The following is a 20,423-nucleotide window of genomic DNA, read 5'->3' as shown; positions in this document are numbered from 1 at the left end:
CTTATGATCATTATATTATCTGGAGACTGGCAATATCTGTATACAAATACTAATAAATACTAATTTGAGTAAACGGAAAGTGGCACCTGCAAAACTTTAAGTTGCTTAAGCAAATTTTCTGACTATATGGTAACTCTTACTTTAGACATTTGCTATTTTGCTAAAACGGATTAAAATAAACCATTTCATTTTACATGCATAATAGAATTTTTTTTTTTTCTCTCATTAGAAGACCACGGGTAGTTTAAATTTCCACTTACAAAAGATGAATCAGGAAATACACATCAAATGATATCATTTTCAATATTATACCCATTGAAGTTCTTCATCCTGTCGAGAATTATATTCTAAATTGAACAAAGTTAGGGATAGTCTACTTTTCTTAAGATGATATTTTTTTTATTCGGTACAAAATTGATTTATTTATCATTTGAAATAGGCTTCGAACTAGGTTTTAGTAACTGCGATTGTAATGTCCAGTTTTTGTTGTGTGTTCGTGCCGATCTGAAAAATGAAAATCTCTCCGAGTTATTTAAGTTTGTTCTAATTGTAATATGTAACAGTAGAACCATTGTCCTAGTTTATTGTAAGTTGTTAAAGGTACCAGATTTGACAAAATAAGCGTTAACAATTCAAATGAGAAAACTGCCTGATTTAGATTAAATTATAAATGGCAAACAAAAACGACAAACAGCAACCAAGAATAACTTAGTGGGGTTCGTTTTGCTTATTCCTTAGATTTCTATATATGTTTTGCCATATGTACTGTTGTTTGTCTGTTTGTAATTTTTCATTTTTAGCCATGATGTTGTCAGTTTATTTTCAATTTATTAGTTTGACTGTTCCTCTGGTATCTTTCGTCCCTCTTTTACTAAAGTATAGGAACTCAATTTTGATCAGGCATAGATAACGAATATTGTGTGTTCAAACTTTCCCAAACTACTAACACGGAAAGTGTATATATTCAATCGTTTCTTGTTGATAAAACTGTTTCTGTCTTTTTCTCTTGAATTGTAATGATCTTGCTGATTACTTTTACCTTGAGGAAAAACAGATTTAAAGTATAAACGACCATGGTGCTTTCTATTAGGCAAGTTTAAATAATTACTTAAAAATCTTGCAATTGGTCCGGAACATATATACATGATATTTTTGTAAATCTGATACCAATGATTGTTAAGATAAACGACGAATGATAGTAGCAAGGCTCATTCAATTAATAGCAATAAGCCACAAGAAATGTGCAAATGATCGGTTTTTCCGACGTAGTCGGTATAGTTTCGGTTTGTGCACTTTGAACTTAAGGACGCTTAACTATGGCAACAGAATACTCATGCTCGAAAATCCTTTCTGTGATTGGACAAAATGCTGTCATGGTGGGTGATTTGGTTGTGTTTGAGAAACGTCTCGAAAATTATATCGTGATGGAAGGCAAGTCAAAAACTATAAATAGTTGAACTAGATCTTACAAAGATTTATATTTTTATTAAAATAATTGTTTCTCCAATAGCTCTTTGCATCCAGGCCCTGACAGCTGTTTATTCGGGACAGTTATATAATTTTTAATGTAAACTTTGTTGTACGAACGTACATGACTTTTAGAACGCACCTACGCATGTGAGATTTCCGCGGGGTTTTGGTGAATGTAAACAGAAAGATACTACTTATACTACCAATAGTTTCTAGCTTTGTTTACCATGTCATTGAATTAAGTTTTAATGTAAACAGTAGTAAATGTATATTTGTTTCTTGTTATTTGCACTGGTTTTTTTTACAAATAATTTTTTTAGGTGTCAGCACAATATTCTTATATATTATTGCCTTAATATAACCAGACTTAGTAAAGAACATCTTGTAGTTACATTCAGATGGCGATTTTATTAAAGAGGTTCTGCATCATTAAGACATTGTGCTTCTGAAGGTTATCGAAATGATAGTTTTAAACATATACTCGACAAATTTAAATACGTCGGATATCTATTTTTTTAAAGATAGTTCTTGTTTATTTTATTGATGAACTATCCAATCTGTATAATTCGCGTCAAATCCATGTTCACCGATTTGACTGAAAATCTCATATTTGATTTATAACCATGTATCCAGATTAAGATAAAGTCTAAAATATACCATTTACAGGACATGGGCTCGGTAATATGTAGCTTCGTTTTACATGTATTTCTATGTCTGTTTAATGATAAATTATAGGTTGAAATTATATGTTATTTATAGTTTTAACTGTATAAGAGTGGTTTGTTTTGTGGATCGAATCAGTCAATCAAATTATTTGCCTTTGTTTCACTTCCAATGTTGACATTCTTTTCCTTTAAATAACCGAACAAAGCATGTGTTATCCATCTCTAGGTAAGGGTTTGCATATGCATATGAATTCAATGAGGTCGAATTATTTACTTGCAAGTGAATAATTCATCATTGATGTTTCTTAGATTATTTCGACGAACTTGAAACAAACTATTTGCTAAACGCGAATTATTATTTCCCTTTCATAAATAAAAAAAAACTCAATGATATATTCGTACATTTTTTATTTCGAACCTGTTTTATAAAAACAAATTCTAGATCTGCAGATATAAACAATACAGATAATCCATTGCTATAAATAACCATATTGTGTTATTCAGATACACAATCATTTAAGTTCAAACCATAATCATGGTTTCTTAATCACACACACAATCATTAACGTACACACTAATTCCATGATGTCCAAACCACACACGCGCAATCATTAATGTTCACAATTAGACCAAACGTCGCAACAACATACAGTCAATAACGTAAAAACTTCAATCATGGCTTCTTAACCATACCCACAATTATTAATGTTTAAACTAAAATCATGATTTCTTAACCACATACCCAATAACTAACGTACACAGTAAGAACAAACTTCTAACCGACAATCAATATGAATGTACATACTGAAATCATGCACGCTTTCTTAACCACACTTACAATCATTAATGTACACAGAAAAAACACGCCTTTCATACATGTTACACACACAATCATTAATAAACCAACTTAAACCATGCTTACTGAAATATTCACTCATTTATACAAATTCATTTTCATATATCTAGGCAAGTATACGTGTGACATACATTTTTGTCTCATTTGCTTTTACTGAGTGCGTTTTGTATACGACAAAGTAATTTCATCGCTTTTGACTTGTGCTCCGGTCGCTGTTGTATATTTTGAGAATTTGGTAAAATTTTATCAAATGATTCATATGATGATGATATTTCGAATTTTCGTTTTGGTGATGACCCATCATTGCCTATACTGTTTTGATTGTCATTCAACTTGCACACAGACATTTCTTCGGGAAGGGACTCAGCTGATATCATAGAAAATCTACTTGAGCTCGACGAATCGCTTGATGATCTTTTTGACGAAAGGAAAGTCCAAGAACTTGTTTTTTTCTCGATCCGTTCATGGGTACTCTTTTTCAACTCCGGTGAACTTATACTTAGTGGCATTTTTGAATTATTCTTTCCTGATCCCGATGATATATTTAATTTCTCCATTGATGAAGAATATGATAACTCTTTACGTTCATAACTTTTTCTAGGAACAAAACTCAATTCCTGTTCAGAATCTAAAGGAGCCCTGATTGAAGAGGCTAGGCGATCCCAAAACCATTCCATTAAATCAGGTTTAGTATAGTCACAAATAGTAACATGTCTTAAAATGTCTGGTATTTTAAGTCTTTCTTCCAATAAAACAGGAATCAATCTTTTCTTTCGTGCACCTTTAAACATACAAAAGAGGAGACAATGAATGTAAAAGTCTGACAGATACTGTAACATTAATGTTCAATTATTTACGCGGGCTATTCAGTGTGCATCACAATTGTGAGGCTATCTCGTATAGACGGAAAAAATATTATTCATTCCGCATAATTTTATTTTTAATTTAATTTTGAATATCAAATAATGAAAAAACGTTGATGACGTCATGGTCATATAAGAAAATTATGTTGTTAAGCTGATAAACAAACAAAAAGAACCAAACACTCGGACAATTAGAAAACATCAATAAAGTTATTATTAAAAAGTTATTGAACATGGAAATGAATGATATGAATTGTTTTTCTAAAACCCAGGTCAAAGGCGTCACTATAACTTTATACTGAAATTTGCTTTAATGATTCATAAGGTATATATTTTGTTAGTTGATTTTGCCATGTGATTATGGACTTTCCGAATTGATTTTCTTCTAAGTTCAGTATGTAGTTTTTGTGCTTTTACTTTTAATTAAATCGGTATTCCAGTAGTATAACAATCTGATTAAAATACAGAACACTGATAGAGAAATCAGAGTTCTATATTGAGTGAAATTGGTATCATAAGTTTGCACTTATTCTTCTGTTTATCGTAAAACTTTCATTTTCTTTTCTTCAGTTTTCTGTGTAAGAGGTGGGCTATTGTTGTTTGTCATTTTGTCGTATTTCTTTTAGGTAATGGTGAATTTAACCTTGATCCCTATCGCGGCCTACCTTCATGGGTAATACATGTACAGAGCTCGGTCAAAGAGTGAATTCGTTTTCATCATTCTTTGAGGTAAAACCTATTTATTTTTGCTGATTATATAATATAATGTTATATTGCATATTTGAATAAATTACCTGGCGCTAATGATTGTGCAAATTTAACTTGGAAATCACAATCTTGGCTGAGAAGAAATTCATGGCTTATTACTATGACCATTCGTCTACATCTGCGAAAAGGAAAGACAACATAATTACGATTACTTATGCAAAAAATATCTGTAAGTATCAGCTATCAGAACATGGGGTTCGTGTTATTTATTCTTTAGTTTTCTATGTTGTGTTATGTGTACTATTGTTTGTCTGTTTGTCCTTTTAATTTTTAGCCATGGCGTTGTCAGTTTATAGTCGTTTTATGACTTTTATTTCCATATTTAAGATAATTGTAACAAAGATGCAGATTTTTTTTATTTATTGGTTTTACGACGTATGTTAAAAAGGCCAATCCTAAGGATTATGCGCCAGTTCCACTGGTTCATCAACAAACAATTCTGTGCTTGTACTAAATTAGACTATATTGAACCATCTTTGTTGGTTATTTTCGTTTTTATATTGAAGTTAACGTTATTGTCTTTATGTTAAAGTTTTAATACTGAAAATCTGAATTCTTAGATGCATGATTCTGTTAAAAAGCTCTTCAGCTGTTAAGGTTCTCATATATCGCGTTCTTGGCTCTAAATATTCGGCTTTGAGCATTCCAGATGTAGATTAATCCAGAAAAAAGCTTCGGACGCATGAACTTTATAACATGTTGTTTACATTAATTGTAGGAGGACATAGAAGAAGCTTGACTACCGCAAGCTAAATGTTAGTGGAGACATCTAATACAGCGTTTATACATTGATGACTTTACTTTAAAACATTGACACACAGGATAAACTTTACTTTAAAACATTGACACATAGGATAAACTTTACTTTAAAACATTGACACATAGGATAAACTTTACTTTAAAACATTGACACATAGGATAAACTTTATTAAACAAAAATCATAAACTAGACCTCCCACACCATAACTGCTCTCTCCCCAATCAAAAAGTTCATGTTTTGCTTGGTAAAATGCTTACCTTGAATATGTCATAAAAAGAATAAAAATACTAATACTGCCAATCTCATTAGGTATTGAAGGTATTGGAAACAAGTTACTAGTATTGAAATTTAGTTTGTCGGTTATAGTTTCGAAAATACCTTTGTCCAACAGCTTTAAGATATAACAAAGTCCTTATTTTGCAATCGGAAACCCCTCAATTTACTTAGACATATACTATATATATCGTACTTAAAATGCATTTATTTCATTCACTCGGAATTAGTATGGTCAAATAAAGGCAACAGTAGTATACCACTGTTCAATAGTAATACATCGCTTTCAGTTAAACAAATCTGGATCACATACCAAGACTGAGGGAAACAAATTAACTACGAGATTAGAATAATAGGAATAATAGGAAAAAAGAAAACGGAACAAATAGAAAAACACTACAATGCTTGTTAAATTTTATCACAAAACATGAAAGTATAAACCTCAATTACCTTGCTTTGATCAATTCAGCATCCATCATGTATTTTGCCCCTCCAGCAAGACAATCTCTGATAGGAATACAAAGTTTCAAACCATGTTTATGTTCAAGTTGTTTGATACATTGTTGCACAAAGTAACCGTCCTTGCCCTCTGCATCAGGGTTGTAGCAAACAAATGCATCATATATTATAGGATTATCTGGAAAAAATACCTTTAGACATTTTAAACAATTCTTGCTTATTCATTTTATGATCTGGCAAATAAAGATTCATACCGGCGTTACATATATATATATTCTAGTAATTATTGTTTTTCTTTCCATATATTCATTTATCATATGACGTATTGGAACATGTATTTTCATCACTAAGAGTTTATTTTTTTTGTCCAGCTAAATTAACTAAAGAATGGTTGCTTTTTCAAGGAAGAATTCAGTCTTTAGTTTTCTGTGTTGTTTCTTGTGTACTATTATTTGTCTGTTTGTCTTTTTCTTTTTTAGCCACTGCGTTGTCAGTTTATTTTCGATTAATAAACTTGAATGTTCCCCTGGTATCTTTCACCCCTCTTTTAAAGGTTCCAACGAATAAGCTCATACGAGAACATTAGCTATTGTAATTGGACAGTTGAACATGGAAACATCTAAATAGCCAGACAAGGAGGAACTCATTCGCGGAGAAGGTTTTATTTCTTTCGCAACAGATTTTTTTTATTAATTTTCAATCGTATAATTCGTGACGTAAACAAACTTAAGCATTACCTGGATTTTCAGAATCATGGATTGTCAGGTATCTGGTTTCATCACATAGATGGTCTCTATTAGCTGGAACGGTTGTTGAAGATACTAAAATATACATTTTTGAAGATACTAAAATATAAATTTTTGATGATACTAAAATATGAATACAATTTACAGTAAATTAATTAAGAAAAAATAATTCAATGTATTTCATTACCTGTATCTGAAGTTACCCGATGTTTTGCTCCCAACGAAGTAATTTTTTAGTGGTACCTATGGTTGCATAATAAAACCCCCAAAAATAACAAACACATCTTAATTTTTCTTAACATTGCCTTTAAATAGCGAAACATAAAGATAAAAAAAGCAATGCCAAGTGATGTATGTTTGGTATCATTGGCAAGGAGAAATGTCTGATTAACTAATATATTACAATATGAACTGGAAAATCAACTTCAAAATTTTAGAGTTGTACCAGTTCATATCGCACATTACTATTCTTATTTGTAGCATATCTATGCAGTTTCTGTAGTAAACGGCCATATAAATAACGTCATTTTTTTATATTTTAGAATATGAATATGTTTTTACTTTTTATGTTTGCTTTTGTTCATATTGGTCTTGTTTTGTACACTTTTTAGGAGTTAATAAATATATAATTTATATCAATATATACTCAATATCACATTGTTATTATATCGTTGTGAAAACATTTCAGAACAATGAAGCGACATTTGGTATAAGGGAGATAATACAAACTTACTGGTTGGTTCTTGTAATGGACAATAATCGTTTTTCAGTCTTTCTTGTTGGTCGATAAAAGTTTGTGCATCTCGTTCTGAAAAACAAACATGCATACATTTTGTATTTAATGTCATTTGAAGGTGGTTTTCTTTTTTAAATTTTAAACATTTTACGAAGAATTGAGCTAAATACAATTGAGTGAGGCATTTAAATTGAAATGGTATCGAATGGGTTCCAATTATGAAATATTGAATTGTATTTTTTATTCGAATTACAAATTGGATTATTGACAATGTATGATTTATTTTAGATCATATCGTCTCTTTAACAACATCAAACAAGAAAAAAAAGATTTGGTAAACTGCATCTCTGAATTGTATGCTTATGTATACATTATGATATATGAATGTTAAAGTGCCAAATGAAATTGTCCAGAATACTATTACGCAATACAAATTACGAATTCGCCAATAGTTCTTTATTCAAACTGCATAAAATATATGTCGGATTCATATTGATTATGGCTTGTTTTAATAAAAAAGAAGAAAATGTCTTCTGAAAATCTCAACTGTTCCATGAGACGATTTCTAAAAATCTAAATGTTTAATACTTGTACCATCCTTCCTATAAATCGTTAGGCATTCTACACAAAAGCTTTTACGCTTACGTTTGTCTTTGATTGTTTTGATTTTTCAATTTGATAGCATGTTTCAGAAGATAGAAAAAAATCCATGTTATATATGATACTCGTCTCTTACCTACGAACGATTTGCTGTCAGATAAAACGTCTTTCCTATCTAATTGTTGTAAACAAGACCACAAATGTCCCAAAGTAGAATCACAATTTGAATTTGTTTCCCATTCATACAGAAGTTCTTCAGTCGGTTTCCCTGATCTTTCCATTTTTGATATTTCAAGATTGCTGAATCCCACTATTTCGGCTAGTCCTCTCCAATCACAGAGCATTCCATTATCTACATTAATAGTAGTCAACTGTTTATCCATGTGCATTGCTATTTGGCGACGGGCACTTGGGCGTAAAGCCTGGAGAGAAATTGAACTGAATCTCGGTTCCAACATTGTGATTCTATCGTCTTCCTCCATGTCACAGTCTGTTATCGTCTGCATAACTGCAGTTAATTGTCCTCAAATGTGTAAAATAAGTGAATGGTGTTATAATTATTGTGCTATATAAATTATACACTAAATTTATAATAAAATACTAAAATTTGTGTAAGTGCATTTTCCTGGTAGTCCTTTACTAGTTGGAAATCATATGCATTTTGAACAACTACGATTACACCTGCAACGAAAGATTACAATAAACTCAAAATGATTGTGAATCAAGTTTTAAAGTAGTTACGTAAATGACCTAAAATGTGCAATGTATTACACTAGATACTTGGCTAAGTTTAAATACTTCCGCGATCTGCTTATTGGGTAAGCCCCCTTTAAATACGTCCAAATATGGCAGTAAGGTAGAAATTTCCACTTCATGTAAACAGGAAGACAATATACTGTCATGCATACTATTTCAACATTGTTAAACTGGGGAAAACCTAAAAGTTGTAAGGCATTTAATTTCTATAACATATTTAAAACACCTTACTTAATACATATACACTGAATTACAAGATAAATAAATAAAGATATTGCGGGTTACAGAAAATGGCAGGCAAACGTCTCTCCTTTTTTAAGTACTAGTATTGTTTAATGAATTTTCTTAAAATCGGTGCTTTCTCGCACAGAACACTGCATGTTCAATTGATATAGAAGTCAGTCAAATAATTTCTTAAATATATATTTTGTTAGATCAACACATTCTGTATGTATACCATAAGATAAGATGTCGATTTTTAAGTCAACACATACGTGTTAACTTTTACCCATTTTGGAATGGTGTCTTTAACAAAATTTCATCTGCAATAAAAAAAAAAAACAAGTTACACAAAAAGTAGATATACGACTGTGTATATTTACCTAAGTAATAACATAATCTTCATAGTTCCATTTTAAACCAGAGCATAAGTTTGATTGTGCGTTGCGTTTACGGAATATCAAAAAGGATATTATCAACAGAGTTTAATTTCTCTTTATAATATACGGCCAAAAAACCGTATACATCTTGAAAAATTATTTTACTTTAATTTTAGGCTAGTCGTCAGAAAGTCGCGGTTTTTTTTTTTTGATGTTTTGTTAGCAAAACAGACATGACATGTGGACTCTACGAGGCATGCAATTTTGCAAAACCTCGTGATGAGTCACTTAAATTAAGCATTCCCTAAGTTCAAAAGTTCATTTTTGTACATAGTTTCAATTAATATCTTTATCAAAAAAGACTCTTTAAGTTCAATTTGGTTTTTTTTCAAAAAAGAAAATACGGTGGGAAGGTCTGCGGATTTTTCTATAAAATTTCATATCCTCATAATTGGAGCAACAACGGGGTTCACAATCCCTGCATTTTTGTCCCGTTGTCGTTTTATTCAGTTCTAGCTTTAATGAATATATATATATATATCGGCATAAATGAGGTGTGCTTAATCGTAGCTAAACAAGGTTGAAAAAAAGTGTGAGCTTTTACTCAATCAGATACGACTCGGGCTTTGGCCTCAGCGCTCTATTCTTATTTTATCGATGTGCTCTGGGTTCTATTTTTATCTTGTCATTGAGTTCAAGTCTTATTTCAGCAATATTTTTGGATTCCGTGCTCCTGTGTTATGATTGTTTCGGTTCTGCCTGACACAGCTTCGTGTTTGGGAGGTATGCATCCGGGCCTAAGCTACGTGGGTTCCGGGCTGTAAAGTAGTTGTGGAGCCAGTTTTATTACCGATTGTAGTTTTAATTATACCATAAAAGAAAAGGCAAAGACAAAGGCGCTCCTTATGATTTAGTCAGGAAGATGGACATTGTTATATTATAATTTGTTTCTGTGTGTGTTAATTTTAGTGTTGTGTCGTAGTTCTCCTCTTACATTTGATGTGGTTCCCTCAATTTTAGTTTTTTAACCTGGATTTAGTTTTTTTGTTTCAATCGATTTTTGAATTTCGAACAGAGGTATACTACTGTTACCTTTATTTCTTAACATAACGATGTTTGATTACACGCATATGAATAGTTGTATAGACACACGAGAGAGTCTAAATCAAATGTCATGAATTGTGGAAAAAAAATATGACAACATGATTTACTAAGGACACGCATTCCAACCATCAGGATCATGTGATGTGGTATACAAATGACATGCATCAAACTTTAAACCAATCTGAGTTTTAACTAGATTGAATTTTAAAACATAAATTAGTTTTATTGATGGAGAGGATAATGTTCAAAACAAACATTCAAAAATGTAATGGTGCTCAAAGTTAAGAATACATACGTATGCCAGAGCCTCGAAAAATGAATACTCTTAACTTTTCTAACATATGAAATTAAACGTCCAATCTAGAAAAATTCTCATGCTTATAAATACTGTTTGCAAAAGTATGAATCACTCGAAATACTAAGGATGTTCTTATGCCATACATATATATTATATAATCCGTATTTTGCCCAACTTTTTATTTGTTTGGCTTTCTACATATTTGATCAGAGCGCCACTGATGATCTTATGTAGATGAAACGGCCGTCTGGCGTATCAAATTATAAGCCTGGTACCTTTGATAACTTTTTGAATAAAAAGTCCGTAAATCGAGTTTTGTTGTGACATTTTCATCTTGAATGAATGATAAATCTTATATTAGTTATTTTATTAATAATAATAGGTCCTAATCAGTTGAAAGTATTGGTTTTTAATGGTTTTTTGATTGAGCAAAATAATATTTTCGAACAATCCATTCTTTGCATGTGTTTAAGTAAGACTGTAAGATCAGTCAGGAAACTAGGATAGTCAAAGTGTGGTTACAGAAGCAATTTATAGACAGTTTTTTTCTCGAAATAAAAAGGAATAGGAATTACATAATAGGAGTGTTCTGGAGGATTTCCAATTATTTTATATGTTTTATCAAAGTTGTGATGTGTAATATATGATAAATCTATTTATAACAAAGTCAAACCTAGTATCTTGCATAAGGTTTTTCCTTAAGGATGTTGTCGGCTCTAACTCGATACTAGTTAGAAAAAAGTAAAATCACAAAAAATACTGAACTCCAAGGAAAATTCAAAACGAAAAGTCCCTTATAAAATGGTAAAATCAAATGATAAAATATATCAAACGAATGGAGAACAACTGTCATATTCCTGACTTGGGACATGCATTTTCAAATGTAGAAAAATGATAATTTCAAAATAAAAATCGTCTCGGTACTGAGATGATTATGCATGTAAAAAAAAAGGATAGAAAAGAGACGGAGGAAGCCGTGTCTTTTGTTTCTTTAATTACTAGTTTTGGAGATATATTTATGGAACCCAATCAGAAAATTTCGGATTGTTAATGGAAAGAACACCAACACAATATCTGAAAGTGAAATTAAATATTTTGGCTTATTTGATCTTCTTGTTTTTGACAAGTGAACTCCGATAACGACAAGGAGAGGTACACAGTTAGTTCTAATAGGAATGCCGACAATTTGTTAGAAAGTCTACCTAAAAAATCAACAAATATGTTATCGATAAGACTATCAGTCCCTCGGTCTATCCCTAATGATGTTTTTCTGTGAGACTTGATACAAATCTAAGTGTTCTGTCGATCGCTTTTGATGGAAACGTTTAGACTCAATTCGAGGTCTACTGCAAGACCGTTTGTCTGTTCCTACTCATGTTTTAGTGGACTGTCGGCAATAAATGCAGTTATTAGCTGATACTCGACTTTAGGGGAACTGCAAGAACCGCGGTATATCACTCAGGATGTTATCCTCTGAGGCTCTATACAAATGTAGCTACCTGTCCTAAGTCAGGAATCTGATGTACAGTAGTTGTCGTTTGTTTATGTAATATATACGTGTTTCTCGTTTCTCGTTTTGTTTATATAGATTAGACCGTTGGTTTTCCCGTTTGAATGGTTTTACACTAGTAATTTTGGGGCCCTTTATATCTTGTTGTTCGGTGTGAGCCAAGGCTCCGTGTTGAAGGCCGTACTTTAACCTATAATGGTTTAATTTGTAAATTGTTATTTGGATGGAGAGTTGTCTCATTGGCACTCACAACACATCTTCCTATATCTAGACTGTCGGTCACTAATGGTATTCGAATGAGAGTCAGCACCTCCGTCTGTCCCCACTGAGGATCTATACACATGCATGTTAGTGGAGCGTCGGTCACCAATGGTATTCGATTGAGAGTCACTTGTAAGAACACTGCCAGCCCCTCCATCCGTCCCACTTATGTTATATACACATGTTAGTGGAGTGTTGGTCACAATTTGTATTCGATTGAGAGTTGCTGCTTGGTAGTCTGTCCCCATTGAGGCTCCATACAAACTTTAATGGAATTTCAATGTCGAAAGTGTACTTCATGCATAGACGCTGAGAAATTAAGAATTCTGCTTGCTCTCGTCACCCATTTTTAAAGTAAGCCGAAGATGACTACAAAACAAAGTTTCAAAACAAGTTTTGAAAAGCCTACCTGGCACACATTATATTAATGTTGGTCTTCTTTAGTTTAATAGCATCTATCAATTTGTTTCTAAAGGGTGTGCAATAAAGACCGACACCAAATTGTGTCCATTTTTCTATGATTATTATTTCGTAATTGTTAATATTGCGTTGTATGGTATTTCATGATTATTACTGTTACAGTATAATTTAAACAGTATTTTATTTAACATCAGTATAAAATTTTCCTTATAACAAAATTATTCTTAAACGATTCAATGAAACCAATTTAAGATTGTTTGATACTGTCCAGTGGCAAATATCACATGTTTTAGAACTGACGTTAATCAAAAACTGTCAATTAACCCAACGGGTAGGATCTGCAAATAGAAAGATATGGAATAAGGGCGGGGAATTTGAACAGTGACTGAAAACGTTTTTATGTTGAATAACTTTCCACGGGCAAATGCTTTGAAACAATCGACCGCTTAAAGAATTTTTGTGAAAGTTCTTCATACATATATGTACTTATGGGTATTAATGTTAAGTTTAGAGTATTTTCATAATTCAAACATTTATTAATATGATTATCGTCATTATATGCATAGAAACGATTCCGATACTGGCTGCGTGTCAGTCACTTTGATTAGGATTTTAACTTGTTAGATCTGGAAGGTATTTCATTTCAATTTTGTATTACTTTGTTGATGGATAAGTTTCAGTATGTTTAATAGTCAAAAGTGTTTTTACGTGTTTTTGGTGTCTTTTTAGAGGGGACGTGGGCGGAGGATCATTAGTTAATGTTATTCCATCAATGTATCAGTTAGTTCTTTGTCTCCTTTTTCACTAATACACGTTTTAAAATCGTGTTAGAATATTGAAGCGTTATATAATGACATTTCACAATAGTATTTCATTTTGAAATATTTCCTAATATTGTATTGATATGTAAGTGTTTCCGTTCACAAGTGCGTACTTTTATAATTGTAAAATTTCATGGACGTGTACATAAATAGTCCTATATAAGTTTTCGATCGACAATCATTTTCCTGAAACATTGAATAGAAATACATTTTCAAATTAGGGCAAAACGTGCGCACTCTGTGACGTCAGTGGGTTAACCATGCGTTAAAAGTACTTACTTAAATCTATTTTCATATATCATTGTTATCATATCATGTCTAGACGATGGCATAATATTTCTTTGAAGACGAATTTTTAAAAATGATTGCTTTAATTATTTAAATCGATGAAAACAACAAACCAGAATAAAGTCAACTAAATATGTCACAATAACGATATTTAATTCGAGAGTAGAACATAAGACGTAATACAATGGTTTTGGCAGAAAGGACTGGTTATAATCTGCCAGTCGTTCACAAGACAATGGTTTGGACAAAAAGGACGAATAAGAATCCGTCACTTGTGCAGAAGACAAAGGCTTACACACAAAAGACGGGTTATGATTCAGCCACTTGTTCATAAGACAAGGGTTTTGAAGAAAAGACGTGTTAGAATTTGCCACTAGTCATTTTCATATAAAAGCTCATATTCCGAAGAACATTCTAATGGTATACTAAATGAATTACTTTGGTCACTTTGATATAAATTGCGTGTGAAACCATGGAGTCCCTACATTTAAATACCTGAACTTTTATCATATTATTTTAAGACACTGATTACTATATTGCGTATGCAATCTGCATTGTTAACACTATAACTTGTTGTAAGAAATACACATGACCCATATCATGTCATAAATTTATAAATCTGGGAGTTTTAAAATATATATGGCTATTCGAATTATATCACACGATATAATACAGAAATAATTTTATGGGTATAAACATTAGATCGCTTCCTTGTTCCCAGGTATGATACATTCGTTCCTTTTCAAATTCTATTATTAAGTAACTTTTTTTTAATCCTATCACTGAGACTTGATAATATTCGAATTGTCTCTAAGGATATCTTCATCTGAAGCAAGATTCTCGATTCAAATGATAGTGGACTTTAGTTTCTTAAAAATTAAAAGAAGCTGAGAAGTCAGAGTTCTGCACTCGACGTTCATTTTTATTTTTTGAAATTTTATGAAAATTAATACAAAACAAAGTTTCAACACTCTCATGAACAGCTTTCCTAACGTTATCACAATGTTGGTCACTCTTAAAACGTATTCCCGCTGTTTTGCTGCCAACTTTTGTCTGTAAAAGTCAAGACAGATCTTTGTACGTTTGTAAATGATGTCTCGTCCGATATGGTTTTTACCATGTTTTGATGGTATTTCATAATTGATTTCTGAATGCATCAGTCAGAAACTTATTTGCTAACAACACTTATCACAATTTAATAGAAACATTATGATTTGATACAAAACAAACGATATATGGCTGATTGAGGTGGTATTGGAGTATAAATGAAATAGAATAAAACTTTGTTCATACTTTGCCAAGACGTAGTATATATTGTGATATGTACAAAAATATAATTAAAATGATATCTCCGAGAATTTTCTCCGGATACAGGTTGTGAGAAAATGACACATTTTGTGTGGATTATACAGGAAACAGCATTATTATGTGATTATAAGCTAAACAAAATGATAGAATTTTAAAACAAACTAAAAAACTGATAAGTTAGCTTTTAGAAAATGCCAAGTCAGAAGCCTCTGGCCTTTGTTAGTCTTGTATTGTTTTAATATTAGTTTCTTGTGTACAATTTGGAAATTAGTATGGCGTTCATTATCACTGGACTAGTATATATTTGTTTAGGGGCCAGCTGAAGGACGCCTCCGGGTGCGGAAATGTTTCGCTACATTGAAGACCTGTTGGTGACCTTCTGCTGTTGTTTTTTTATTTGGTCGGGTTGTTGTCTCTTTGATACATTCCCAATTTCCATTCTCAATTTTATTGGAGAATATCATAAGAAAAGATAAGGTCCCCGTACGTTTTCCCCCGGCTAAAACATAAAATAACAAAATATCATGTAGATTTGTTAAAAAAATGCATTGTTTCAGAGTTATTTCCCTTAAAATGAAAATTTAAAAAACATGAGAAATAAAGCAAAAATAATCTACGCATGTAAAAATATGTATATTTATAAGTAGAAATTTCATAAATTTGTTCTTTGAAATGCAAAATTACATAAGTTATCTGTCCTAATCATCAATTTTTGCCAATTTGATTGAAATTCTGGATCTAAGGTTTCCTGATATTTACAATCCGGCAAGATGGCAACAGATTCTAATTTAATATGTTATTACTCAACGTTCAGTCGCGATTATTACAAAAAGTATTTATGACAAGAAATTATCTATATATCAAACAATTTGGTTCTGCAAGTGAGGCAACATGGATATTGGACAAGAAATTAAATCTGTCACCAGAAAGCTTAAGAGAGTTATGTTGCCTTATCGTGTCAAACAACTTATTGTCCTTGATCTTTGAGATTTAAGCAATGGCTCTTTATATCAAATTATGTTTAGAAAACATATAATAATAATAATAATAAATTCTTTATTTAAAGAGGGTAAACTCAGTTAGTTACAATAAACTAATCTTCCCTGAGGCCCTCATAGATACATAGAAGTATTAGTACTTTATATAATGACATTTCACAATAATCAATATTTTGAAATATTTCCTAATATTGTGTAGATGATTAAGTGCTTCCTTGTACAAGTGTGTACTTATATACTTGAATTTTGTGTGTCAAGGACGTACATATAAATTATAAGGATATATATAGTATTTGTTCAATAATCAGTTATGGGAACAATGATAAAAATATTTAGATATGTTTAAACTAGGGTAAATATATAGTGTGCACTCTTTCTTAAAGTTCTATCAAATCTATTATATCTAGACAATGATATCATATGTATATCGACAGTACTCACTTTAAGTTCTGTTTATTCATAATCAATATCATGTCTAGACAATGACATCATATGTATGACTTACTTCAAGTTCTTTTTTTCTATTATTAGTAACATGTCTTGACAATGACATCCTATGTATAACGTCAGAACTTACTTCAAGTTCTTTTATCTATTATCAAATTATTAAAAGCATGTCTTGTCAATGAGATCATATGCACAACGTCAGTACTTACTTCAATACTTTTTGTCTATTTTTAATATCATGTCTAGACCACAACGATGCCATATGTGTGACGAAGAGTTTTCAGCAATTGATTTATGTGGAACAACCGTCTTAAAAAGACGAAAAAACAATAGCCCGATTAAACTGAACTGTCATGGTTTCAGTTATAAGATATAAAAAACATGTGTGACAATGGTACCTCGGTGGTCTACTCTTTTTTTCTCTCAGCATTGAATTATCTGTACATTGGTTTTGTTCTAGACCTTTTTTCTATACAAACTGGATTTTGAATTGAACAGTATATCTATCTGAAGCAATATCAACTCTGACTGTGATCTCAAGAAGACCTGCGAAAATACCAAAAGGTCATTCAATCTTATAAGTCAAAAATAAACTGACAAAGAAAGTTAACGCAATAGCTAAAAGGGAAAAGACAAACACACATACAATAGTCCACACAACAGAACTACAAAACCAAAGACCATGAAACACAATCCCCATCAAAACTGATTAGTGCTTGAGAAAGTATGTCTATCCTGCTCCATGTGTGGCACCCGTCGTTTTGCTCATGTAAGTTCAAGCTCGGTAATAAGTAAAGTTCGTTTAAAAGCCTGTTAATAAATATAGTGTACACATATGATGCGAGAGGTACAATAAAAGAAATTACATAAGATATAACAAAGCTTAGCAAGCAGGGTAACAAACGACTTTCTTAAACAAATTTTGATTCCATAAATACACTTGCAGAAGAGCCAAGTCTCCTAAAAAAATCTTATATTTTATTTTTTAATCTTGAATATAAACATGTTGGTTTAGGAATTTTTCTTTTCAAAAATTTAGAAAGTAAGCATCGATTTATATATCAAGTATTGAGAATTCATGTTGTTGATTGAATTAATTATGACTAGAGAGGGTGGTTACGTAAAATCCAGGAATAAAAATTCATATATTTCCGCACTACACAGTCCTAAAGTTTACAGGAATATACACTTTTTCGTACTTTACACGATAGAACAATCATCTGGAAAAAAAATATGTTAACTTACACACCCACAAGTATGTACTATACAGTAACAAACAACTTGCTGTTGATTGTGTTGTTGACGTGTTATGATGGTCCTAATTACGGAGTATAAATATGACCTTCAAAAATGGATATGAGATGAAACAATAGAGCAAACTCTTCATGCTAATGACTTCAGGGAAGTGATTATGATATTTGAATTAAATAGTCCCTGGTTAACATGCTGTATGGATTTATAGATAAATCAAAAACGAACGGAGAAGTAATTGGTTATAAAGCTAGTTTTTATTCTAAGTCGTTCATATTCTCAAATTTACTTAAATGGTGATTCTTTGGTCAATTTGATAACATTTTTAGTATGACGCCAGACATGTATATTGTCTACGTTAACATATCGATTTTTACATACTAGTGTTCAATTGAGATAAGAAGAAACTTTATTTGAAGCCTGTGCAATACGCATCGTCAAACTATTTCAAGTTGTAGGAAATGCACGTTTATCACTTATTTTATGTCATAAATGTATAAATCTGAGCGTCTTAAAATCATATGGCAATTCAAATTATATCACAAAATTTAATTTACAATACAAAATTATTTTCGTAGCTATCCGACTTCAAAACACTTCCTTGTTCCAGGTATGTTTTAAGTCGTCCCATTGTTAATACACATTATTGGCTATCTTTTGTTACATGTTTTGTTTTATTGAATTTGTATGATATAAGATAAGGAGTTGTATTCAGTGTTACTAGAATAGAAGTTATATAGCATTTGGCATTTCTTCCCCCACATGAACAACTGTATTTTTAAGTAATCTTAGTACGAAAACAACCATTGATTTATCAAAGAAATACATACAATTTAAATTGGTGTATCTTCTGTATTTTTAAGTTAACTGGACCTTTTGTGTACGGTCTGAAGCACTCCAACGAATGCGATAAAATCAATATGAGTATCCTTATGAAAGAATATTCGAGTAGCTAGAGAAAGGTATACAGCCAGCTGAAGACATCAAATATACAAAATTTAATACCAGGCATTTGTTGTTGATATGGCGAATATTGAACAAAAATCATCTACTTACACGGGAATTAATCTGGTTTAAGTTAGCGGCAGTATACCTACACTCGACTGATGTGGGGTATCCTGGGTCAAACGATACTGCGATACCTCGACATTTGCCATACACCAGTAGCGTCAAAAAACAATTGTTATATCTTGACTATTGACAAGTAGTTTTCATCGATTTACAACTGTGTTGTCTCGGCTATTGCATGAAGTGTTTCCAGAACAAAAATGTGGACTATTACCGGGCATTATTGAACATAACAACAGTTGTGCTGTCGTGAAGTGTGGACCTGGCAATCTTGAAACAGGTGATTTTAAAACTGAAAGATACGAAGGTGATATGCACACTGATAGGTTGAAAACAAACTGACAATGCCAAGGCAAAAAACAAAAACTACGAAAAGACAAACAGTTTATAAATACACAAAAAATACTGAACTGCTTCATAAAATATCGCATTACCATAAACATCATTGTCATTGTCTAGTTTTCAAACCGATTTGTTCACCGAAAGGGGACAAGTTTTCCTCGTACAAGAATTTGATCTTTGTATTGTAAATACCCCAATTTTTATTTGTATTTATATTTAAATAAATGTACTTCCTTGCTAATCTATTATTACCTGCACCTAACAAAGAAATTAAAAGACCATGCTACAATTCATTTTCTTTTAGAACGTAAATAAATTTTCTGTTTCAATTCTTTTTGAATTATAAAACCGCTTCCTCAATACGTTAAACTAGTTTTTGCATAGAAAAATTAGGGAAACTCTTGATATTTTTCATCTTTCGGTTTAAACCATTAGGACTTTCTCTTTACTGCCTTAGTTTGAACATTTTCTATAAGGTGTACTCTCTCTTTTAAAGAAAAGGGGAGATGTGGTAAGATAACAACGAGAGAACAATTTCGACGTATCTTTTAAAATAAACCAGATATATTTTAATAATTTTTTTTTAAAGTTATAAGTAATTCTACAAGAAGTCACCATCATACATCAGTTTGTGGCTCGACTCACACGGGAATTGTACGCGTAACTGTAATTTGATAAATAAATCTATGGATTGACATGACGAGTGGTCTACTATGCACAGCAAGAAACGTTAATTATCTAAACACACCAGACTTC

The 20,423-nt window shown here is 31.5% G+C and overlaps 1 protein-coding gene across 1 annotated transcript; it reads right to left on the bottom strand.

Moving 5' to 3' along the window:
* Positions 1–2,526: 2,526 nt before the first annotated feature.
* On the bottom strand, positions 2,527–8,978 carry LOC134708444 (myeloid differentiation primary response protein MyD88-like). Its single transcript, XM_063568968.1, has 6 exons — positions 8,333–8,978; positions 7,594–7,668; positions 6,852–6,935; positions 6,106–6,292; positions 4,649–4,740; positions 2,527–3,772 (listed from the first exon to the last, which is right to left on the bottom strand). The coding sequence occupies exons 1-6, from the start codon at positions 8,700–8,702 to the stop codon at positions 3,132–3,134; spliced, it is 1,449 nt and encodes a 482-aa protein (XP_063425038.1). The 5' UTR covers positions 8,703–8,978; the 3' UTR covers positions 2,527–3,131.
* Positions 8,979–20,423: the final 11,445 nt, after the last annotated feature.

Source organism: Mytilus trossulus, chromosome 2 (genome assembly GCF_036588685.1).
Source record: "Mytilus trossulus isolate FHL-02 chromosome 2, PNRI_Mtr1.1.1.hap1, whole genome shotgun sequence".
NCBI lineage: Eukaryota > Metazoa > Mollusca > Bivalvia > Mytilida > Mytilidae > Mytilus > Mytilus trossulus.
This window is presented reverse-complemented; position numbering and strand designations above follow the sequence as displayed.